Consider the following 24,457-nt stretch of genomic DNA (forward strand, 5'->3'; position numbering starts at 1 on the left):
TGAAGAATAAATGTTGTATGATCATCTCAATAGCTGTAAAAGAAAAAAACATTTCACAAAATTCAACATTTATTTATGACAAAAACTCTCAACAAAGTGGGTATAGAGGAAACGTACTCAACAAAAAATAGGCCATGTATAACAAACTCACAGATAATGTAATACTCAAAGATGAAAAGCTGAAACCAATTCCTCTAAGATCAGGAAGAAGAAAAGGATGCCCACTCCTTCCACTTTTAGCAAACATATTATTGGAAGTCCTAGTCACAGCAATTTGGCAAAATAATAATAATAAAAGGCATCTACATTGGAAAGGAGAAAATAAATCTGTCACTATTTGCAGATGACATGATAGAGAAAACCCTAAAGACTACCAAAAAACTGTTAGAAATATAAAGTTGCAGGATACAAAACTGATTAACAAAAATCTATTGCATTCCTATACAGTAAAAATGAACTATCCAAAAGAGAACTTAAGAAAACAATGCCACCTACAATTGCATCAAAAAGAATAAAATAGCTAGGAATAAATTTAACAAAGGAAGTGAAAGACCTGTACACTGAAAACTATATGTCCTTGATGGCACAAGACACAAATAAGTGGAAAGATATTCCATGCTCATGGATTGGAAGAATTAATATTGTTAAAATGTCCATAATACTGAAAACAATCATCAGGTTTGAGGCATTCCTTATCAAATTTCGAATGGCATATTCACAGAAATAGAACAAACAATCCTGAAATTTGTATGGAACCATAAAAGATCCTGAATAGTCAAAGCAATCTTGAGAAAGAAGAACAAAGCTGGAGGCATCATGTGCCCTGACTTCAAACGATATTACAAAGCTATGGAAATCAAAACAGTATGATATGGGGGGAAAAACAGACATCGATCAATGGAACAGAGTAGAGAGCCCAGAAATAAACCCACACATATATGGTCAATCAATTTATGATGAAGGAGCCAAGAATATACAACGGAGAAAGGACAGTCTCTTTGATGAATGGTGTTGGGAAACTGGAAAACCACATGCAAAGAATGAAACTGGACCACTTTCTTACACCATACAAAAAAATTAACTCCAAACGAATTAAAGACTTGAATGTAAGACATGAAATTATAAAACATCTAAAAGAAACATAGATGATAAGTTCCTTGACATAGGTCTTATTGAATTTGGGGGGTTTGACACCAAAAGCAAGACATCAAAAGCAAAAATAAACAAGTGGAACTACATCAAACGAAAAAGCTTCTGCAGAGCAAAGGAAACCATCAACATAATGAAATGGCAACCTACTAAATGGGAGAAAATCATATATCTAATAAAGGGTTAATATCCAAAATACATAAAGAACTCATAAAACTCAATTGCAAAAAAAAAATAGTATCAATCTGAGTAAAAAATGAGCAGATGATCTGAACAGACATTTTTCCAAAGAAGACATACATATGGCCAATAGGTACATGAAAAGATGTTCAAAATCACTAATCAACAGGGAAATGCAAATCCAAACCACAATGAGACATCACCTCACACCTGTCAGAATTGCTATTGGCATAAAGACAAGAAATAACAAAGTGTTGGTGAGAATAGGTAAAAGGAAACCCTTGTGCACTGTTGGTGGGAATGTAAATTGGTGCAGCCACTATGGAAAAGAGTATGGAGTTTCCTCAGAAAAACTAAAAATACAACTACCAGATGATCCAGGAAATATCCACTTCTGGATATTTTTCCAAAGTAAATGACAACACTAACTGGAGAAGATATATGCAGTCCCATGTTTAATGAAGCATTATTTACATTAGCCAAGGTATGGGAACAGCCTATGTGTCCACTGTTGGGTGAACAGATAAAGAAAATATTATATATATATATACACACACACATACATAAGTGCATGCACACACGCACACGCGCACACATACACAGTAAAGTATTATTCAGCCATGAAAAACAATGAAACCTTGCCATTTGTGACAACATGGATGGACCTTGAGAGGATTATGCTAAGTCAAATAAGTCAGACAGGGAAAAACAAATACCATATGACCTCACTTACATGTGGAATCTAACACAAAATAAAACAAAAACTAAGCGCATAGATACAGAGAACAGATTGGTAGTTGCCAGAGGCAGGAACTGGGGGTGAGGGGGGTGGCTGGGCAAAATGGGTGAAGGGAGTCAAAAGGTACAAACTTCCACTTATAAAATAAACAAGTCTAGGGGATGTAATGTACAGCATAGTGACGACAGTTAATAATACTACACTGAATATTTGAAAGTTGCTAACAGAGTAAATGTTGAAAGTTCTCATTACAAGAAAAAAAGTTCTGTAATTATGTATAGTGATACATGTTACCTAGACTTGTGGTGATCGAGTCACAATATATGTAAATACTGAATCATCATATTGTATACCTGAAAATAATATAATGTATGTCAATTATACCTCAATAAAAAATTTTTAAAGATAAAACATTATTTTATATCTGACAAGTCTGTATTGGATCAACTGTCCTGAACAAAAAAGGAAACATCTGGATTACCAAAAACCCACAAAAATCAATACACAGTTAATTTATAGATTCAAATTCCAGATAATAATGAACTGATATAACCAAAAAGCAAAAGGCAAAATTCCAAGCAAAAGATAGTACATAGAAAAAATTTTAAAATAATATACAGGGCTTCCCTGGTAGTGCAGTGGTTGAGAGTCCGCCTGCCGATGCAGGGGACACGGGTTCGTGCCCAGGTCCGGGAAGATCCCACATGCCGCGGAGCGGCTGGGCCCATGAGCCATGGCTGCTGGGCCTGCGCATCCAGAGCCTGTTGCTCTGCAACGGGAGAGGCCACAACAGTGAGAGGCCCGCGTACCGCAAAATAATAATAATAATAATAATAATATACAAGTGAAGTAAATAATAATATAAAAGGTTAAACTTCTCACAACACTTATTACTGTTTTGGTTATTTCCTTACCTGTGGATGTTTAATTTTATCATTTTCTTTTTGTCCACCTGAATCTGCCACTAGTGTTTTTCTTGTGTCTTTCTCCAATGGTATATATTTTGAATCTTCACCTTTAACTTTTATTTTATCAATACCCATTTCTGCTGTTGTCTTGGTCTTTCCCTCACTTTTAAGTAACTCCATTTCTTGATTTTGGAAATAGGCAAGTTGCTCCTTAGCTCTTTCAGCTTCCTGTTTTTAAAAAAGTAACTTTGTCAAGCATTATTTCTATAACATTTTCCTGCCAACATGACAACTTTCAGGAATCTTCATATATTCATGGCCACACTGGTTCTTAATTTTATTTTTACAGAGTTAGAGGAAACTAAGTTAAACCACTGGTATAATCCACAGTTTAACAGATCCAAATTAAAATTAAAAACTATGAAGAAATCTCTTCTACTTAAAGGGCTATTTTCATATGCAAGAGGTTCTACTGGCCACTGTTTTTTAAGGCTCTAATTATAATACAGGTACAATAAAAGTTAATAAAATGCATACATTATACATAGAATGTACCCAAGATAATTAAGATCTGTAATGTCAAATAATAAAAGAAAATGTGAAAAGTAATTTATTTCTTCTAAAATAAATTTTTTAATGTCACTTTTAATATTAACAAAAGTTATTTGTATGAAAGAAAGAAAAAAGTTCACAGTCTCACCACAAACAGAAAGCTCACTGTTAACATGTTGATATATACTCTTTTTAAGTATTTCTAATTATAGCTAGTGCATATGTGTATATGTATTTTTAAACTTTTATCTAGATTGGATCACACTATACATAGAGGCATAATATGCTCTTTTCATTAAATAACGTCATAAGGTATGTTTTCATGATGATAAATATACATCCAAATCAGAATAGCTAACAGAAATATATTTTAATAATATACCTTAATTAATTTATCAAATTTCTTATCAGTGGACATATTGGTAATTTTTAAAAAATTGCTATTAAAATTTTTCTATTCTACATACTTGTACAAAATCTTTGTACATTTTTTCTTTTTTACAATAAATTTTTAGAAGTGGAATGGTTCACTGTAAAGACTATGTCTTTCCAAGACTTTTGTTATGTATTTTCTTCCAGAAAAGTATCAATCCATACTGACAATAGAAGTATGTGAAAGACTGCTCATTGCAGCATAAATCCACAAATATTGGTTATTTCTGTTCCTTAAATTTTTAACAAAATGGTAGGTAAAAAATATGTATCCCTCTGCTATTTTAAAATGCATTTATTTGATAACTAGTAAGGATGAATATATTTGTATGCATTTATTGACCATGTGTGTTTCTCAATTATGACTTGCCTATTTGTGTCCTTTGTCTATTTAGGAGGAAGAATATCCATATTTCCTGTAGATTTGTAAAAGATCTTGATATAAAACATTTTGTAAAGATTTTCCATTTACCTTTATATCTCATGAATTTTTTAACCATAAAAAGTTTTATTTTATATATAGCCAAATATATTAACATATTCCTTTATGGTATAATGCTTAGGAAGCCTTGTTCTAGCCAAGACATGTAACTGTTACTCAGTGTTTCTTCCAATATATTAATAGTTCATTTATTACTTTTGGATCTTAAACCAATCTACAACTTATTTTAGTGTATTACATTAACTAGAAACCCAACAATGTTTTCACAGTAGTTTACTTTTGTGACTATTTTATCCTTCTATGAAAAAATTTTAATAACTAAAACTATAAACTATAAAATTACTATATTCATTTGAATCTGTTTCTGGACTTTTCATTCAGTACCAAATCCAGAACCACACTGCTTTAGTTATTGTGTTTTTATATTTTATATTGATTTTTGGATGAGCAAATCCTCCTTAATTGTTCTTCTGTGAAATCACCAGTTTCTTATCTCAATATATCCTATAATAATTATGCTAATTTCAAAAAAACCCATTTGTATCTAGAAATAAATTGCTTTAAGCTTGTATATCAATTTTCTTTCTAGCTTACTGTTTTGGAAAGAATACATACTAAATTTTATTTATATATTTCCATTGCATAAAATGAGAATACTTTAAACCTGGCAAAATAATACTATAGACCTATTAGTTTACAAAGTTAAAATTATTCATTTAAAAAGTTGTTTATAGATATTTTCTTCCCTTGTTAACAATTTCAAAGGAACATGATATCTTTTTACCTGTAAAGCTTGTTTCAGTTGTTCCCGAAGAACTCTGTTCTCAATTTTCAGAGCATGTGCTACTTCCTAGGATGTAATATGGGGGGAAAGTATTCATTGGTATTTTTGTTTTTATTAATTTATTATCATAATTATTACCTTTCTAAAGTGCATAGATAGCCAAGATGATGATTTGAGCATAAACATTTACTGCACACTTCTCAGGCAGAATGGTGGATAACTTCTGTAGCTATAGCTTCCTATTGATTTTCCATAGGAAAAGTGACCTTGAATCTACGAAATTATAACTACAGTAAACATTTCATTACTCCTTTTCTCAAGGCCTGAAATATTTAAATACAAATATTTCAAATTTTAAGAAAAGAAGCAACTCTACTCTTAACACAAAAGAAATATAGTTCTGATTTTGTGAGAACGAGTAGATTCTACTATGCATGGAAAGTCTCAAGAATTCTCCATCAGATGGAAGACAGTTTGAGGAACCATATCTAAAATCCCCAGTTTCTTTCTTTCCTTTTTTTTTGATGATAGCCATTCGGACTGGTGTGAGATGGTATCTCATTGTAGTTTTGATGCATTTCTCTAATAATTAGCGATGTTGAACATCTTTTCATGTGTCTCTTGGCCATCTGTATGCCTTCTTTGGAGAAATGTCTATTTAGGTTTTCTGCGCATTTTTTGATTGGGTTGTTTGTTTTGATGATATTAAGCCGCATGAGCTGTTTGTAAATTATGGAGATTAATCACTTGTCACATCATTTGCAAAAAAAAAAAGTGATATGAACTTATTTACAAAACAGAAACAGGCTCACAGACTTAGAGAACGAACTTATGGTTACTATGAGGGAAGGGTGGGTGGAAGGGATAGTTAGGGAGTTTGGAATTGACATGTACACACTGCTATATTTAAAATGGATAACCAATAAGGAACTAGCACAGGGAACTCTGCTCAATATTCTGTAACAACCTAATTGGGAAAAGAATTTGAAGAATAGATACATGTATATGTAGCTGAATCACTTTGTTGTACACCTGAAATTAACACAATGTTGTTAATGAACTATACTCCAATATAAAATAAAAAGTTAAAAAAAAAAAGTCCCCGGTTTTGATTCTGGTATAGCAGAGCAAGTTCCTACTGGACAAACCCTGCCACACATAACAACCACAAACTCTAAACAAAATACAAATATCAACACTAGAGAGCAAACAAGAGTAGGTAGATTCTTGAGAGAAGCTGACACTTGGAAGAAGGGAAAAGTCCTACATAAGATCCTTGTTTTCCAGCTTCTAATCTGAGGGCAAACCCACTGAGCCAGGCAGAACCCTAATAGCTAATTAAAACAAACAAACAAACAAACCTGAGTTTTTAGACCTTACAAACCAGGGTACAGAGTTCAGGGCAACCACAGCCACTGGAAAGGTTAGGGGAAATCACACAAAGAAGGGAGCTGGAGACAGGGCGCCCCAAACCATTTGTACAAACTACACAAATCTACCCCTGACCCCTTAAGCATATATGCATAAGGAAGATTCTAAACAGCCTAGCAAAAGCTATAAGAAATTAAATGTGATTTAAGCTGCTGCCTAAATACAGACTTTTCATTTTGCACCCAATCATGTTAATAATAAATTAAAGCAAAATAAATAAACAAAAATAGTACCAATCATAAGAAGAATATAGCAGAATCCAGAGCTTCAACAACATGACATTCACAATATCCAAGATACAATTAAGAATTATTTGAATCTGAAGAAACAGGAAAATGAGACTTACTCTTAAAAGAAAAGAAAATTTACAGGGAAGGTGGTTAAAGATGGGGCACAGCAAGAGCCTGGACTTACCTCCTACCATGGAATCAGCAAATATATACCTACATACAGATCAGTTCCCTCTGAAAAGAACTTTAGAACTAGCCAAACAAGTGCTCCACAACAAAGAATAAAAAGGGACTATATCAAGACAGGTAGGAGAGGCAAAGAAACACTCTCACCAGAAACCCTACCCCCAGCATGACAGCACACTTTAGAGAGGGATCTCACCAGACAGGCACTTTTCCCAGAGGAGCAAGGGATGCTTCCCATATCAAGCACCCTGGCTCCTGGGATCTACACCAGAGAGAGGAACCCCTGAAATGCCTTGCTTTGAAAACCAATGGGGCTGACATCCAATGGTCCCAAAGTGCTGTAGAAAACTGAGAACCCCCTCCCCGCAAAGGGCTGACATGTGGTCTCACTCACCTGGAGACCCAGGGAAATAACAGCGGTCTGAAAAGTGTCATGATTATATGTGAAGGGGAGTCATTTTCAAATCTAAAAGCATCAGCTGGAGGGGTGGTGGACAGCAGAAACACTCCCCAGAAACAGAAGCACTGTCAGACACCATTATTGCACTCCCCACCTCATCTGCTAGCACAGGCTTACAGCTTGGATGCAGGGGTGAGCCAATCATGGCAATACCCCACTGCACTACTGAAGCCAGAGAGCTCCAGAGGCTGCAATGTTCCCCCACTCCCTGCCTAGGATGGACAGGAACGAATGGTCACAGCATTTTCCTGCAACCTAGCTAAAGTCTGCAAGTGCAGGCAACTACTATACTCCCCCTTCCTCTGGCTGGGGCTGATGAGTGCAAGCAGTCATGGTGTTTTCCCTCTCCCAGCCTAAAGCTGACTCAACACTCCCCTGCCCCCTAAGCTGAGGGTGGCAAGACTGAGAAGTCAGGGTCTAAACCCAATGCATGCACACAGACAAGGCACTCTCAATGCTGCATTGCTAAAGCCTGTGGGCAGGCAGTCAGGTCATTTTCCCATTGCCTTCCTGAAGCAAGAGAGCAAGACCCACCCCCTACACTCTCCAGCTACCCAGCTAAAGCCAGTGGGAGTACACAATCCACACAAGGGAAACCCCCCGATCACTTAGCCCCAGTGGCCCATGGGGCTGGTGTTCCTGAGTTCCATGGGACTGTAACTTGGAGACAGTTATTGGCAGGCCACCACCCTCAGCCTGGAGCTTCACCCTGAGGGACAGGCTTCAGGTTTACCACACTTTCGGAGGCTAAGGACGCACTCCCAGGAAACGTAACCAGGGACACATCAGGTTTGTGTACCCCCTTGGCCTCACCCCTTGACAAGACTCCCGAGAAAGGAGCTTATATACTCATCAGGAGCTTAGCTTTTTGCAAATGTTGCCCAGGGGACACCTCCAGATCTCCTGGTCTGGAGACCAGCAGGGATTACAATTGTGGCCCCACAGCATAGTATATATCTGCACACTTTAAAAGCTACTACCTGAGGGCCTAGCATCCAATCAACCTGAAACTAGGTGTTAAATCAGATTCCTCCCCTTGGAACACTGACAGGGCATGGCACACCATCGATAACAGAAACACTTCAAGAATTAATCAAACAGCATCCCCCACAAAACCAGGATGGGTAAACGTTCTGAACCCTGCTCTGCCCATGCAGTAAACAGGCCACAACTTGGCCAGGCAAGGGCCCCAAGCTCTACCTAGCCCACACAGAGACCTAGCTACAACCAGGACAGGCAAGTGACTCAAACTCAAGCCTTGGTTGCATCACAGCTGGTGGATGCAGCCCACTGTGAGGGATGCCCATGAAGTGCCTGACTCCTGTGGTCAGGGAAGATTGCACTTTTAGGCCACACAGAACAGCTCCTACACAAGGCCACTCCTTCAAGACTGCAGGAGGTAGTTACTTCCCCTAATACCTATAGACAAACACAGAGAGACAGGCAAAATGAAGAGACAGAGGAATATATGTTCAACACTATAGACCAAGGCGAATCCCCAGAAAAAGGCCTTAATAAAACAGAGATGACCAACCTAAAAGAGTTTCAACCTAAAAGATTTTAAAGTAATGATCATAAAAAAGCTCACCAATTTCAGGAAAGGAATGAATGAGCATAGTGAGACCTTCAACAAAGAGACAAAAAATATAAGAAAATACCAAACAGGAAGTTATAATGAACTGAAAAACAAGCTAGATGGGTTTAACATCAGAATGGATGAAAAAGAAGCAAAAATAAGCAAGTAGGAAGACAAAGCAATGGAAAACACCCAGAAAGAGCAGCAAAATGAAAAAAGAATTTTAAAAAGTGAGGATACCTTAAAGGACCTCTAGGACAACATTAAACAAAATAACATTTGCATTTATGGGGGTCCCCAAAAGGAGAAAAGGCCAGAAAAATTACTTGAAGAAATAATGGCTGAAAAATTCTCTAATCTGGGGAAGAAAACAGACATCCAGGTCCAGAAAACAAAGAGAATTCCAAATAACATGAACACAAAGAGAAACACACCACTATACTTTGTAATTAAAATGGTACAAGTTAAAGATAAAGAGGAAATCTTAAAAGCAGCAAGAGAAAAGCAACTTATTAGGTACAAGGAAAACCCCATAAGGCTATGAAAAGATTTTTCAGCAGAAACTTTGTAGGCCAAAAGGGAGTGGAATGACATATTCAAAGTACTGAAAGAGAAAAAGAAACCAGCCAAGAATTCTCTACCTGGCTAGGTTATCATTAGGAAATGAAGGAGAGATTAAGAGTTTTACACACAATCAAATGCTAAAGAAGTTTATCACCATTAAACCAGCCTTAGAAGAAATGTTAAAGGAACTTCTCTAAACTAAAAAGAAAAGGAACTAATTAATAGTAAGAAAAAATATGAAAGTAAAAATCTCACCAGAAAAGGTAAATAAATAATAAAGGTAGTGGATGGTTGGTTCACTTATAAAGCAAGTACAAAGGATAAAAGACAAAAGTAGTAAAAGTAATTAAAATACAATAGTCAAGGGGTACATAGAATTAAAATATGTAAAATGTGTCATGAAAAAAATATAAAAACCTTGGGGGGTAGTAAAAAATATAAAGCTTTGGAATGTAACTCATAATTTACTATCAACTTACAAGAGACTGTTATATACATAGGATGTTATATGAAAACCTCACAGTAACCTTAAAGAAAAAACTTATAGTGGATAAACAAAAGAAAATGAGAAAAAAAACTAAAACTAAAGAAAACAATCAAATCACATGAGAACAGAGAAAGAGAGGAAGAAAAGAACAGAGAACTACAAAAACAGCCAGAAAACAATTAACGAAATGGCAATAAGTACATACATGTCAAATTTACTTTAAATGTAAAAGGACTAAACTCTCCATTCAAAAGGTATAAGGTGGCTGAATGGATTTAAAAAAAAACATTATATATGTGTCTATAGGAGACTCACTCAAACCTACCAAATGGAAGTGAAAGAATGGAAAAAGATACATGATACAAATGAAAACAAAGAGATAGCTGGGTAGCAATACTTACATCAGACAAAGCAGACTTTAAAAAGACTGTAACAAAATAGATCAATCCAACAAGAGAATATGACACTTGTAAACTTTATGCATGCAACATAGGAGCACCTACATATATAAAGCAAATATTAACAGAAATAAAGAGAGATATAAACAGCAATACAATAATAGTAGGGGACTTTAATACCCCCACTTACATCAATGGATAGAAAATTCAGACAAAAATCAATAAGGAAACACAGGCCTTAAATGACACATTCAATCAGATGAACTTACTAGATATATACAGAACATTCCATTCAAAAGAAACAACAAACATTCTTTCCAAGTGCACATGGAACATTCTCCAGGATAGATCACATATTAGGCCACAAAACAAGTCTGGATAAACGTAAGCAGACTGAAAGCATACCAAGCATTTTTTCTGACCACAGTGGTATGTAACCAGAAGTTAATTACAAGAAGAAAACTGGATAAAAACACAAACACATGGAGACTAAACAACATGCTACTTCAACAACCAATGTGCCAATGGAGAAATCAAAGGGGAAATAAGAAAAATGAAAAACAACTTTCCAAAATCTATGGGACACAGCAGAAGCAGTTCTAAAAGGGAAATTCACAGCAATACAGGCCTACTTTAAGAAACAAGAAAAATCACAAATAAACAATATAACTTTATATTTAAAGGAACTAGGAAAAGAACAAACAAAGCAAAAGTTAGTAGAAGGAAGGAAATAATAATTATCAGTACAGAAATAAATGAAATAGAAGCTAAAAAAACCCATAAAAGACCAATGAAACTAAGAGGTGGTTCTTTGTAAAGAAAACAAAACAGACAAAACTTTTGTCAGAATCATCAAGAAAAAAAAGTGTGTAAATAAATAAAATGAGAAATTAAAGAGGAGAAATTATAATTGACACCACAGAAATACAAATAACCATAAGAGAACAGTATGAACAATTATATGCCAACAAATCAGACAACCTAGAAAAAATTTCTAGACACATACAATCTTCCAAGACTGAATCAGAAAGAAATAGAAAATATGAATAAACCAATTTATAATAATGAAATTGAAATAAAAATTCTAAAACTCCCAACAAAATTCCAAATGTGATGGCTTCACAGGTGAATTCTACCAAATGTTTTAAGAGTTAATACATATCCTTCTCAAATTACTCCAACAAATTGAGAAGGAGGGAACATTTCCAAATGCACTTTACAAAGCCAGCATTACCCCAATACCAAAACCAGGCAAAAACACTCCAAAAAAGAAAATTATAGGTCAATATTACTGATGAACATAGATGCAAAATTTCTCTACAAAATATTAGCAAATGAAATTCAACAATACATTAAAAGGATCATACATCATGATTCAGTGGGATTCCAAACAGAGATGCTAGGATGGTTTAACATCCAAAAATCAATCAATGTAATATACCACATTAAAAAAAAAACAATGAATAAATATTACATAATCATCTAAATAGATGCAGAAAAGCACTTGACAAAATTCAACATTTATTTTTGATAAAAAATTTCAACAAAGTGGGTATAGAGAGAATGTACCTCAATGTAATAAAGGCTATATACGACAAACATATAGATAACATAATACTCAATGGTGAAAAGCTGAAAGCCTTTCCTCTAAGATAGGAACAAGACAAGGATGCCCATACTCACCACATTATCCAACATAGTGTTGGAAGTCCTAGCTAGAGCAATTATGCAAGAAAAATAAAGTAATCCAAATTGTAAAGGAAGAAGTAAAATTGTCATTATTTGCAAATGATGTAATACTATTATAAAAACCCCCAAAGACTTCACCAAAAAAACTATTAAGGTTGCAGGATACAAAATCAGTATATAGAATAACAAGCTATCAGAAAGAGAACTTAAGAAAACAATGTTAATTACAATTGCTTCAAAAAGAATATAATACCTAGGAATAAATCTAACCAAAAATATAAAAGACTCATACCCTGAAATTTATAAGAATGATGGAAGAATTTCCACAAATGGAAAAATATTCTGTGTTCGTGGATTGGAAGAATTAATATTGTTAAAATGACCATACCATCCCAGGAATTCAATGGATTCAATGTAATCTCTATCAAAATATCAATGGCATTTTTCACAAATAAGAACAAATAATTCTAAGATTTTTATGGTAACATAAAAGATCCTGAATAGCCAAAACAATCTTGAGAAAAGAAGAATAAGCTGGAGGTATCACATCCCCTGATTTCAAACTGTACTACAAAGCTATACTAATTAAAACAAGATGGTACTGGAGCAAAAACAGACACATAGATCAATGGAACCGAACAGAGAGCCCCAAACTAAACCCACACTTATATGGGCAATTAATCTATGACAAAGGAAGCAAGAATATACAATGAGGAAAAGACTGCCTCTTCAATAACTGGTGTTTGGAATACTGGACAGCTGCATGGAATAGAGTCAAACTGGACTATTTTCCACACCATATACCAAAAAATCCATCTGAAATGGATTAAAGGCATAAATGTAAGACCTGAAACCATAAAACTTCTAGAAGAAAACATAGACAGTAACCTCTTTGAAACTGCTCTTAGCCATATTTTTTGTATATGTCTCCTCAGGGAAGGGAAACAAAAGCAAAAATAAACAAACGGAATTACATCAAACTAAAAAGCTTTTGCGCAGTGAAGGTATCAACAAAACAATAAGGCTACCTACTGAATGGAAGAAGATATTTGCAAATGATATATCGGATAAGGGGTAAATATCCAAAATACACAAAGAACTCATACAAGTCAATATCAAAAAGACAAACAACCTATAAAAAAAATGGGCAGAGTACCTAAAAAGACATTCTTCCAAAGAAGATATACAGATAGCCAATCAGTTCATGAAAAGATGCTCAACATCACTAATCATCTGGAAAATACACACAAAAACCACAGTGAGATACTCCCTTATACCTGTCAGAATGATAATCAAAAAGACAAGAAATAACAAGGGTTGGGGACATCCCTGGCAGTGCAGTGGTTAAGACTCCACACTTCCACTGCAAGGGGCACAGGTTCAATGCCTGGTTGGGGAACTAATATCCCACATGCCGCACAGTGCAGCCAAAATAAATAAATAAATATATATATAACAAGGGTTGGCAAGGATGTGAAGAAAAGGGAATCCTAATACACTGTTGGTGGGAATGTAAATTGGTACAGCCACTGTGGAAAACAGTAGGAAGATTCCTCAAAAAAATTAAAAATAGAACTGCCATATGATCCAGTATTTTCACTTCTAGGTATTTACCCTGCCAAAAAAATCCACTAATTCAAATAATATATGCACCCCTATGTTCATTACAGCATTATTTACAATAGCCAAGATATGGAAGCAAACTAAATGTCCATCAACAAATGAATGGATAAAGAAAATGCAAGATGAACACACACACATATATTCACATACACAATGGACTATTACTCAGCCATAAAAAATGGAATCTTGCCATTTGCAACAACATGGATGGACCTAGAGTGTATTATGCTAAGTGAAATAAGTCAGACAGAGAAAGACAAATACCGTATGATCTCACTTATACTATCATCTAAAAAACAAAACAAACAGACAAAATGAAATGAAAACAGACTTGGATACAAAGAACAAATTGGTGATTACCAGGTTGGGGGGAGTGAAATAGGTGAAGGGTATCAAGAGATACAAACCTCAAGTTAAGAAATAAATTAGCCATGGGGAATGTTACATACACTGAAGGAATATGGTAAATAACATTGTAATAACTTTGTATGGGGACAGGTGGTTAATAGACTTATCATGGTGATCATTTCATAATGTATGTAAATGTGGAATCACCATGTAGCTCACCTGAAACTGTCATAATACTGTACATCAACTATAATTAAAAAAAAAAACCCACAAACATACATATACAAATTGCTTCAGGAGAAATGAAAGGGGAAAAATAAAAGAACAGACCTAGGAATTATAATATTCAAATATCAGTTCCAGAGGGATAAAAAGAAGAAGAAAGATAAACAATAATAAAATAAATAGGTAAATAAAACTTCCTTGAGATAAATTTTTAAATTTAAGATGTAATAAAAATTTCTAGACGTCAATGAGAAATAAGAGCAAGAAGTGGAGAGACGGGGTCCCAGAAACATCAAACTATTATACCCACCTGAAACCACTTACCCAAACTTTCAATGAGAGGAAAATAATATTCTATCTTGTTTAAGCCATTGAATTATATAGGATCTCTTTATATAGCAGTCCAGCCTATTCTCTAACTAATAAAGGTACAGAGAATTAAAATAACCTAGATGTAATTGAATTTTGTAAAGAGAGAAAATAAGAGGAGGACAGAAAGAAAGGGAAAAAATATATACCCCACTGTGGTAGACTACAAATAGCCATAAATTCTCTGCAGTAGCTCCCAAAGGTGAAATCTATTTCTTCACCCTTGAAAACAGGCTAGCCTGTGACTTGCTTTGGCCAATAGGATGCAATGCAAATAGCACTATCTGAGGTCTGAGTTTAGGCCTCAAGAAAGTCTTCCAGCTTTGTTTTGTTCTCTTTCTACTGAGAATCCTTCTGTGGACTACCCAGGGCTGGCCTCCTGGAAGATAAGACTAAAAGAGGTCCTATCTGTCCTAGATGCCCCAGCTGGGATTCCATACATACCATGCCTGCCCAGAGAGAACACCTATACAGCCACTAAGAGAAATAATGACTATCTGCTATTTTAAATCACTAAGTTTTGGAGTAATTTGTTATTAAGGAAAAGCTGACTGGTATATCTAGCAATAGAAAATGTGCACTATGTCATTAGAACATTTACAAAAATTGAATATTGTGTTGGATTACTTCCATAAATGGCTGCAGACAATTTCTCCTACTCTATGCCACTCCTCCCCCTGAATATGGACTAGCCTAATGACTAGGACTTCCTTACAGAATAAGCTGAAAAAACTTCAAGGGTTTATAATCCCAGCCTGTAACAAGCTTAACTGTTTTTGCTTTTGCCTGCTTGGTTCCCAGTCACCATATAAAGAAGCTTGGGCTAGACTAGTGAATGACAGGGCAACAGACATGTGAGAAAAACTATCTTGGACATTTCTAGCTCTAGCTGAGCTCCCACATGAATGCAGCCACTTGACAGACCTTAAGCAACATGACATCAAACAGAGACACTGCCCAGCTGAGTGCAGCAAACCCATGAATTGTGAGAAATAATAAACCATTACTGTTCTAATTCACTAAATTTGGGGGTAGTTTGATATGAAGTAATAGAAACACCTGCAAGCAAGGTGATGCAACAACAAAAACTAAAAACATTTAGCACTGGCTTTGGGTCCAGCAGGTAAGCAGAAGTTGAAGGGTGGTAAAGACACTATTGTTGGATACCAGAAAAGTAGGAAGAAGGCTATAGGTGAAGCATGGAGGAATGGCAAACAATCTGTTAGTGGAGGCTATAAAAGGCAGTGAGGTTGGAAAACTGATACTGGGGGCTGGAAAGGGGGGAAGGAACTCTTTTACGCAGTGACAGAACAACTAACAAAACTCAGGGCTGGAGTAACTTGCAAGCTTAAAAACATACCTACTAAACTTGTGGATGTGGCTGAGGAAATTTCCAGCCAGAATGATAAAAGAACTGTTTCGCTTATATTAGGGTTGGATATATAATAAGGTACTGCAAAAAGAAAGAAGAGTTAAAGAAAGAACTGATCAATTCTAAAGCAAAAATTAGAAAATATATAGAGGGTCCAGGACACTATCTCTCGTTCTCAAAAAAAATTTTCAAAGAAAGAAATTACTTTAGGACAAAGATCAAAACCATGGTATTGACAATGAAATGTAGCTTCAGAGTAAAAGTCAAATCAAGGGTGTGCTATAAAACCCTTTGTTAAAATCTCAGAAAGATTTAAATATTCTTCAAAAATCCTCCTAATTAGACAAAAGAACTTATAATCTTGAGAGTACTGTCCTGCAGAAGCCTAAAACAGCTTAAGTAAAATAAGATCTATCTTAGAAAGAATCATGTATGTTGACTTTTGGGTAAAAGAATACACATATGACACCAATGAACTTATCTACGAAACAGAAACAGACTATAAACATACAGAAAAGACTTGTGGTTGCCAAGGGGTGGGGGAGGGATGCCATGGGAGTCTGGGATTAGCAGATGCAAACTATTATATACAGAATGAATAAATAACAAGGTCCTACTGTACAGCACAGGGAACTATATTCAATACCCTGTAATAAACCATAATGGAAAAGAATATGAAAAATAATATATATACATATATGAGTGTGTATGTATGTATATATGTATAATTGAATCACTTTTCTGTACAGCAGAAATTAACACAACACTGTAAATCAACTATACTTCAATAAAATAAATTTAAAAAAAAAGAATGCACCACAATAACATACAGGGAAAACAGTTTTTAAGAGAAACACCATCATACTAGACTAAAAGGGACAGGGACATTTCAAAATGAAATCTCCAGATCCCTAATTTTTTGTGAGCAGAAGGCAGGCTAAGAGAATTATTCCACTGCAAACATGGGTCATTTCTTACAGAAAAAGAATGATGAGTCAGACAGTGGATTCAATGTACCATACCATAAAATCAAGGGCTACTTATAAAAATGAATTAGGAAATCATTCCCAGGAAGCAAAACTAGACCCTAATCTAGGTACATTCCCCACCCTGAGAGTCAAGAGAACTAGTGACAAGTGTCTGGCTGGATTTCAGAATTGCCCTGAATCATGTGCTTTCTGTTTTCCCCTCTTTTGAATAATAGTGTCTCTTGCAGTCATCTTACTCTTTTCTCAGTAACGTGTTAGGCATGTGTTGGAGGGTGGTAAAAATACAATAAATTGCCTGTTTATTTATTTTTTTCTGCTACGTTTCCTGTGCTGTACAATATATCCTTGTAGCTTATGTATTTCATACATAGTAGTTTGTAACTCTCAATCCACTACCTCTATGTTGCTCCCCACTGTTTCCCTCTCCCCACTGGTAAACACTAGTTTTTTCTCTATATCTGTGAGTCTGTTTCTGTTTTGTTATATTTATTTGTTTATTTTTTTAGATTTCCAATATATATGGTAACATACAGTATTTGTCTTCCCTGACTTATTTCACTAAGCATAATACTCTTCAGGTCCATCTATGTTGTTGCAAGTGGCAAATTTTCATTCTTTTTTATGGTTGAATAGTATTCCATTATATATAAATATATATATATACACACATATATATATATATATATACCACATATATATATTATTGATATATATATATCAGTAATATCTATTCATATGTTGATGGACACTTAGGTTGTTTCCATATTTTGGCTATTGTAAATAATGCTACTATGAACACACTGGGGTGCATGTATCTTTTAAATTAATATTCCTGTTTCCTTTGAATATATACCCAGGAGTGGAATTGCTGGATCATGTGGCAGTTCTATTTTTAGTCTTATGAGGAACCTTCATACCGTTTTCCTCAGTGATTGCACCACTTGCCTTTTTAGATAACACATCTCCAGATCAAAAGGAGCTGTGCCAAGAAGCCTCATCCATATCTAGACCTGGTATAGATGATAAGATCTTAGACTTCAAGATAAAACTAGAATGTAATGAGATTTTAGAAGGAAGAGGTGAGTATATTTTGCATGTGGGAGAAATATTAACATGTAGCCAGAGGGAAGACTATCATAGACTATTTCCAAAAATGACCATCTATAATTTGTACCACCCCTACCTACATATGCCCTTTCTCCCATCAAAAAGTAGAATATATTTTCCCTCCCTTTGAGTCTGGGCTGGCCCCTAACCAGTAAAATGTGGGGAAATTATGTTCTAAGGCTTCTGAGTGCAGGTCTTAAAGGGTCTTGCAGTTTCTTTTGAGCTACTGGAGTCCAGCTTCTGTGTAATGATACGTGGGCTTGACTACTAAATGATGATCAACCACATGAAAGAAAGATTCAGCCCTTAGCCATTCCACTTACCACCAGACATTTGAGGAAGCCATCTTAAACATTCTAAAGCTGAATAAAGCTACATGAGTGACCCCAGTACAACATGGAGCAGAAGAATCATCCCGATAAGCCCAGCCAACCCCAAAATCAATGAGAAATAATTAACTATTGGTGTAGTAGACCTCTATATATTAGTGTACTTTGTTATAGAGTAATAGAAAACTGAAATAAACATATGCACTTGACCACAAAACATACCTTTTAAAACTTTCAAAAAGTATGGACTTTCTATGTACTATTTTCTGATGTTAATTCTATAAAAAGGTAAACCAACAATGAAAAGATGAACTAAAAACATTTTTGTGAAACAAAGAAAAACTCAAACACCTATAAAATACAAATGAAGTTGTATTCAGTGAAAAATGTGTCGCCTCAATATTGTTTAACTGTAATTAAACAAATGTAAAAATAAATAAACTACCTATATAACTAATACAGATTTGAAAAGAAACTAAAAATAAACCAAAGACAAAAAGTGGTAGAAGAAATTAATAACAATAAAGGTTAGAGTAATTAAGTAGAAAACAAACAGTAACAGCAACAAGAAATAAAACAGTAAAATAGCTAAGTGAAACTCCAAAACTATTTTTATATAAAAATTATAATCCCCTGACAAACCTGATTAAAAGGAAAGAAAAAAAAAACAACAAATACTTCTGTAAATGGAAAAAGAAGTTAGAAATAGAGATACAGAAAAAAAAAATATAACGTAAAATTCAAGCAGTACACTTGAAAAAACATTAGAAATGGATAAATTTATATGAAAATATAAACTACAAAAATAGATGCACCAATAATCTCAAAAGGAATTTGGAAACTGGTCAAAGAACTACCATTTTTTAAAAGGCTCCTAGATAATTTTACAGGTAAATTTTACATAATCTTCAAATCATTTCTCCCTTTTAAAAAAGTCCTTTTTGAATTCTGACTAGAAATGCAGTACATTTATTAATTTTAAGGGATTAATATTTTTATAAAATTAAATCTTTCCATTTGGCAACAGTAAAATTTGGATTATAAGAAATGTTATTTACATTTCTATCTTAATACATTTAACTTATAATTAACTAGTTTATCACTGAGTTAAATTATTGCAAAAACTCTCTAGTTGTTCTCCCTGACTGCAAAATCCAATCCATACCCTAATGAACAACTAATAAAAAAACTATGTCATGTAAAAAAACTAAAATATAGTTTTACCTGACTTATTAAAAAATTTTACAAACATTATACTTACTTGGACAGATAGATAATAATACCAACTGATTCTAATACCCATGCCTGCCTGAGGAAGCAAAACCGAATACATTTTCCCTATAACTGACCCTTGAAAAACATGGGGGTTACAGGAACCCACCCAACAGAAAATCCACATATAAATTTACAGCTGGCCCTTTGTATACATGGTTCCACACCTGCAGATTCAACCAACCACAGACTGTGTAGTACTACAGTACATATTTATTGGAAAAAATCCATGTATAAGTGGCCCCTCACAGCATAAACCCATGTTGTTCAAGGACTGACTGTAATTGCAAATGCTAAGCAGGATTCAGAGAGCCATGTTTGCAGTTCAGATTTCAGTACCAATTTGTTCTCTAAACTAAGCAAGTCACATTTTAGCTTCTATTGGTCTCTGTAAAATGGTCTAGATCAGTGATAGTTCATAATGAAGTTTTGGAGGAGGGAGATAAATTCCCAAATTCCTTTAAAATTCTCATTATATCCACAGAACTTCTCCAGAAAAAAGTATACCCACACAGAAAATTTTTATTTTAAATTCAGACAAAAAAATTTAAATGACACTATCTGCTACAAATTGAATGCTTGTGCCCCCCAAAATTCATATATTGAAATCTAATCCCTAATGTAATGGTATTTGGAGGTGGAGCCACTGGGAGATGAATAGGTCATGAGGGTGGTACTCTCATGAATGGAATTAGCACCCTATAAAAGAGATTCTAGAGAGCTCCTCTGCCATTTCTGCCATGTAAAGACACAGCAAGAATATGGCCATCTATGAACCGGGAATCAGGTTCTCACTGGACACCAAATCTGCTGGTGACTTGATCTTTGGACTTCCCTACCTCCAGAACTGTGAGAAATAAATGTTTGTTATTTAAGCTACCCAGTCTAAAGTATTTTGTTATAGAAGCCTGCTATGGTCCAAATGTTTGTGTCCTGCCCCCAAATTCATTATGTTGAAATCCTAATTCCCACTGTGATCATATTAGGAGGCAGAGCCTTTGGGAGGTGATTAGGTCATGAGGGCAGAGCCTTCATGAATGAGATTAACGCCCTTATAAAAGGGGCCTGAGAAAGCTCTCCTTCTGCATATGAGAATACAAGAATTCTGAAAGCCAGAAGAGGACCCTCATCCCATCATGCTGGTACTCTGATTTTGAACATCTAGCCCCCAGAACTGTTAGAAATAAATTTCTGTTGTTTATAAGCTACCCAATCCCTGAAATTTTGTTAAAGCAGTCTGAAGGGACTAAGACATGGCCCAAATGAACTAAAACACTAGTTTCAAGACTTACAATATTAATTAAAAAATGGAATTATAATAAATGTTTTTAAAATACACACAAAATGCTGTTCTATATAAAATCACCTGGTATGGTAGGCAGAATACTAAAATGGCCTCCATGATCTCCATCCCTAAAGTTATGCTCTGTATAATCCACTCCTTTTAGTGTGAATACAACCTGTGACTTGCTTTTAGCCAAGAGAATATTGCACAGTGATGAGATGCCAATCCACTTACTAGACTGTATTATGTATTTGACCTGTGAACAACATGGGTTTGAACTGCCTGGGTCTACTTATACAAGGATATTTTTCAATGAATACTGTACCTATATTTTCATTTTACAGATCTTTATATCAACTAAGTATAGGGAAAAGTGTGTTCGATTAGAGATCACAATATGTGGAATCAAAAGAACTAGGGTTTGGGGCTTCCCTGGTGGCGCAGTGGTTGAGAGTCCACCTGTGCTCCACGACAGGAGAGGCCACAACAGTGAGAGGCCCGCATACCGCAAAAAAAAATAAAAAATAAAATAACATAACTAGGGTTTGAGTCCTGACTCTACCCTAGCTGTTTTGCCTTCCTGCCCTTTGGTGAGTCATTTATCAATTCCTTTGTTTTTGAGGCAGAGATAGCAGTATGCAAATTTTCGACTGTGAGGGAGGGGACGGCATTCCTAAACTCCATGTCGTTCAAGGATTAACTATATAGCTGAGGTGATAAGGTGTCACTCTCATGATCATATTATATTGCATGAGACTGTCTTAGCAAGAAAGAGAGACTCTTTGCTGGCCTTAAAGAAGAAGTGAGATGCTATAATGTAAACTGCTTATGGAGAAGGCCACATGGCTAAATGCCCCAGTCCTACAACTGCACAGAACTGAAATTTGCCACATCTACTTAAGCTTGGAAGAGGACCCCAAGTGACCAAAAAAAGCAGAGCCTAGCCAACGCCTTGACTGCTGTATGGTGAGGCCTTGAGCATAAGGCACAGATTAGCCACGCTCAGACTCCTAAGCCATTCAAAACTATGAGACAATTTAAATTGTTTTAAGCTGCAAAATGTGATGTAACTTGTTATGCAGAAACAGAAAACTAATACCATAAAGTTGTTCATTTTATACTCAGTATTTCAAGCAGTACTCTCATTTTCTTTGCAAATTTATGTTATTTGATTCTTGAATCATGCAGGTACATACTTGTAGGACACTTAAGTCCAGCCACTCATGGGATGAGAGTGACCAAATGGGTGACATGATGCTCTGATAGTTAAGAAGTTAACTTGTAGCAAAAGAAAGTTTACCAAAGACAAGATGAAACAAAGGGTTACTTGTATTCTTTTCATTGGATCACATAAAAAAGAGTGGGCTATATTTACAATCTCTGAAAATTTTTCCTATTTGCTTCTTGCATCTCTTATACCTTCTTAAAATAGATAGGGAAGCTATTGTTTTACCCATTTTAGTGATGAAAAATATGAAGTTCAAGTAGGTTAAAGGGACTTGTCCAATGTCACTTAACTAGTAAGTCTGCTCTGACTCATAATATGATGGTCTTTCCTCCATGATACTGCCTATAATTGAGTGAACTATGGTAATTTTCATAACCTTGACAGTAAATGTGTCTAAATTTACCATTTGGTTTTCGAAACTTGCTGAGAAAAGCCAACTGACAAGAAAGAAGTATCTTAGGAAGAAATTTAGTACACATATACACTCACAAACACACATACATACACACCTATATTCATATACATACTAATATCATCTATATATACAATTATCAGAGCCTTATTAATCACATTTAGATGCACAGAGAGAGATTCTGTGTTACCTGGACTTGAGGCATATCTTCTTTTACTTTAAGCTCTTTCACTACAGACTTCTTCCTGAAAAAAAAAAAGTTTTTAAATATATCATGATATTTTATGATATTTGCATGACTACTTTGCTTTCTTGATGAGTACTCAAACCATTTTAAAGAAATGAAATTTTGAGAGGTGCACCCAAAATGATGGAGTAGGAAGACCCCAAATTTACCTCCTCCCACAGGCACACCAAAATTACAACTATTTACAGAGCAACTATTGATGAGAATGACATGAAGACTACCAGAAAAGTAAAGATATTAAGAAGTAACCACAATGAGATGGATAGGAGGGGTAAAGACTCAGTATAGTGAAGACCCACATTCCTGGGTAGGTGACCCACAAATGGGAGGATAATCACAATTGCAGTTGTTCTCCCCCAAGGAGTGAGGGGTCTGAGCTCCACATCAGACTCCCTACCCCAGGGGTCCAACCTGAGAAGATGAGCCCCAAGAACAATATGCAAGCCCTGTTGGCCTGTGAAGGCCAACAGGGCTTGCATATTGGAGAGCAGGAGGGCTGTAGGAAACGTAGATCCCACTCTTCTGGGACATGCAAAATCTAACATGCTGAGTCCCAGCGTAGTGGTGGTAATTTAAAAGGAGCCAGGGTCAGACCCATTTGCTGATTTTGGAGAGCCTCCTGGAGAGGTCGGAGGCAACTGGGACTCCCCTTGGGGACACAAACGCTGGCGGCACCCATTTTGGGGAGCTCATTCTACCATGAGGACAAGGTGCTCTCAAGCACCATTTTGGAATCCTCCCTCTAGACTATTAGTACCAGGGGCTTACCCCATTCACCAGCAGGCTGATACTAGCCCAAGGAGCCCCTGACCCCCAGCCTGGGTACCCAGCCCTGCCCACCAGCAGGCCAGCAACCACCACATGAGGCAGGATCTGGCACCCTACCTCAGGAAACAAACACACAAAATCTCAAATAAACAATCTCACCTTACACCTAAAGGAAGTAGAAAGAGAAGAACAAATAAAGCCCAAAATTAGTAAAAGGAAATAAATAGTACAGATCGGAACAAAAATAAATCAAATAAAGACTAAAAGAAAAAATAAAAGAGGTCAAGGAAACTATGAGCTGGTTTTGAAAAGTTAAACAAAACTGACAAAACTTTATCCAGATTAAACAAGAAAAAAAGAGAGGTCCCAAATAAATAAAATAAAAAATGAAAGAGAAATTACAACTGACACCACAGAAATACGTAAGAAATTAGTACAAACAATTATACACAATAAATGGACAACCTAGAAAAAAATGGATAAATTCCTAGAAATGTACAATTTCCCAAGACTGAATCAGGAAGAAACAGAAAATATGAACAGAGTGATTACCAGAAATGAAATTGAATCAGTAATCAAAAACCTCCCAATGAACCAAAGTCCATGACCAGATCAATTCAAAGGTGAGTTCTAACAACCATTAAGAAAGAGTTAACACTTACCCTTCTCTAACTAT

General features: G+C 35.4%; 1 protein-coding gene across 26 annotated transcripts in view; it reads right to left on the reverse strand.

Annotated features, from left to right (window-relative positions):
• The window catches only part of CCDC7 (coiled-coil domain containing 7), a 290,894-nt gene that overhangs the window by 187,200 nt on the left and 79,237 nt on the right, over window positions 1–24,457 (reverse strand). For 25 of the 26 annotated variants that reach the window (XM_079912715.1, XM_079912716.1, XM_079912713.1 and 22 more), the window contains 3 exons: window positions 22,957–23,011; window positions 5,187–5,252; window positions 2,983–3,204 (listed from right to left, as the gene is read on the reverse strand). In XM_079912715.1, coding sequence (XP_079768841.1) covers window positions 2,983–3,204; window positions 5,187–5,252; window positions 22,957–23,011 — 343 coding nt within the window. The remainder of the gene's footprint in view (window positions 1–2,982; window positions 3,205–5,186; window positions 5,253–22,956; window positions 23,012–24,457) is intronic. The other variant, XM_079912709.1, reaches the window with a different exon arrangement.

This window comes from Stenella coeruleoalba, assembly GCF_951394435.1.
Source record: "Stenella coeruleoalba genome assembly, chromosome: 2".
Lineage (NCBI taxonomy): Eukaryota > Metazoa > Chordata > Mammalia > Artiodactyla > Delphinidae > Stenella > Stenella coeruleoalba.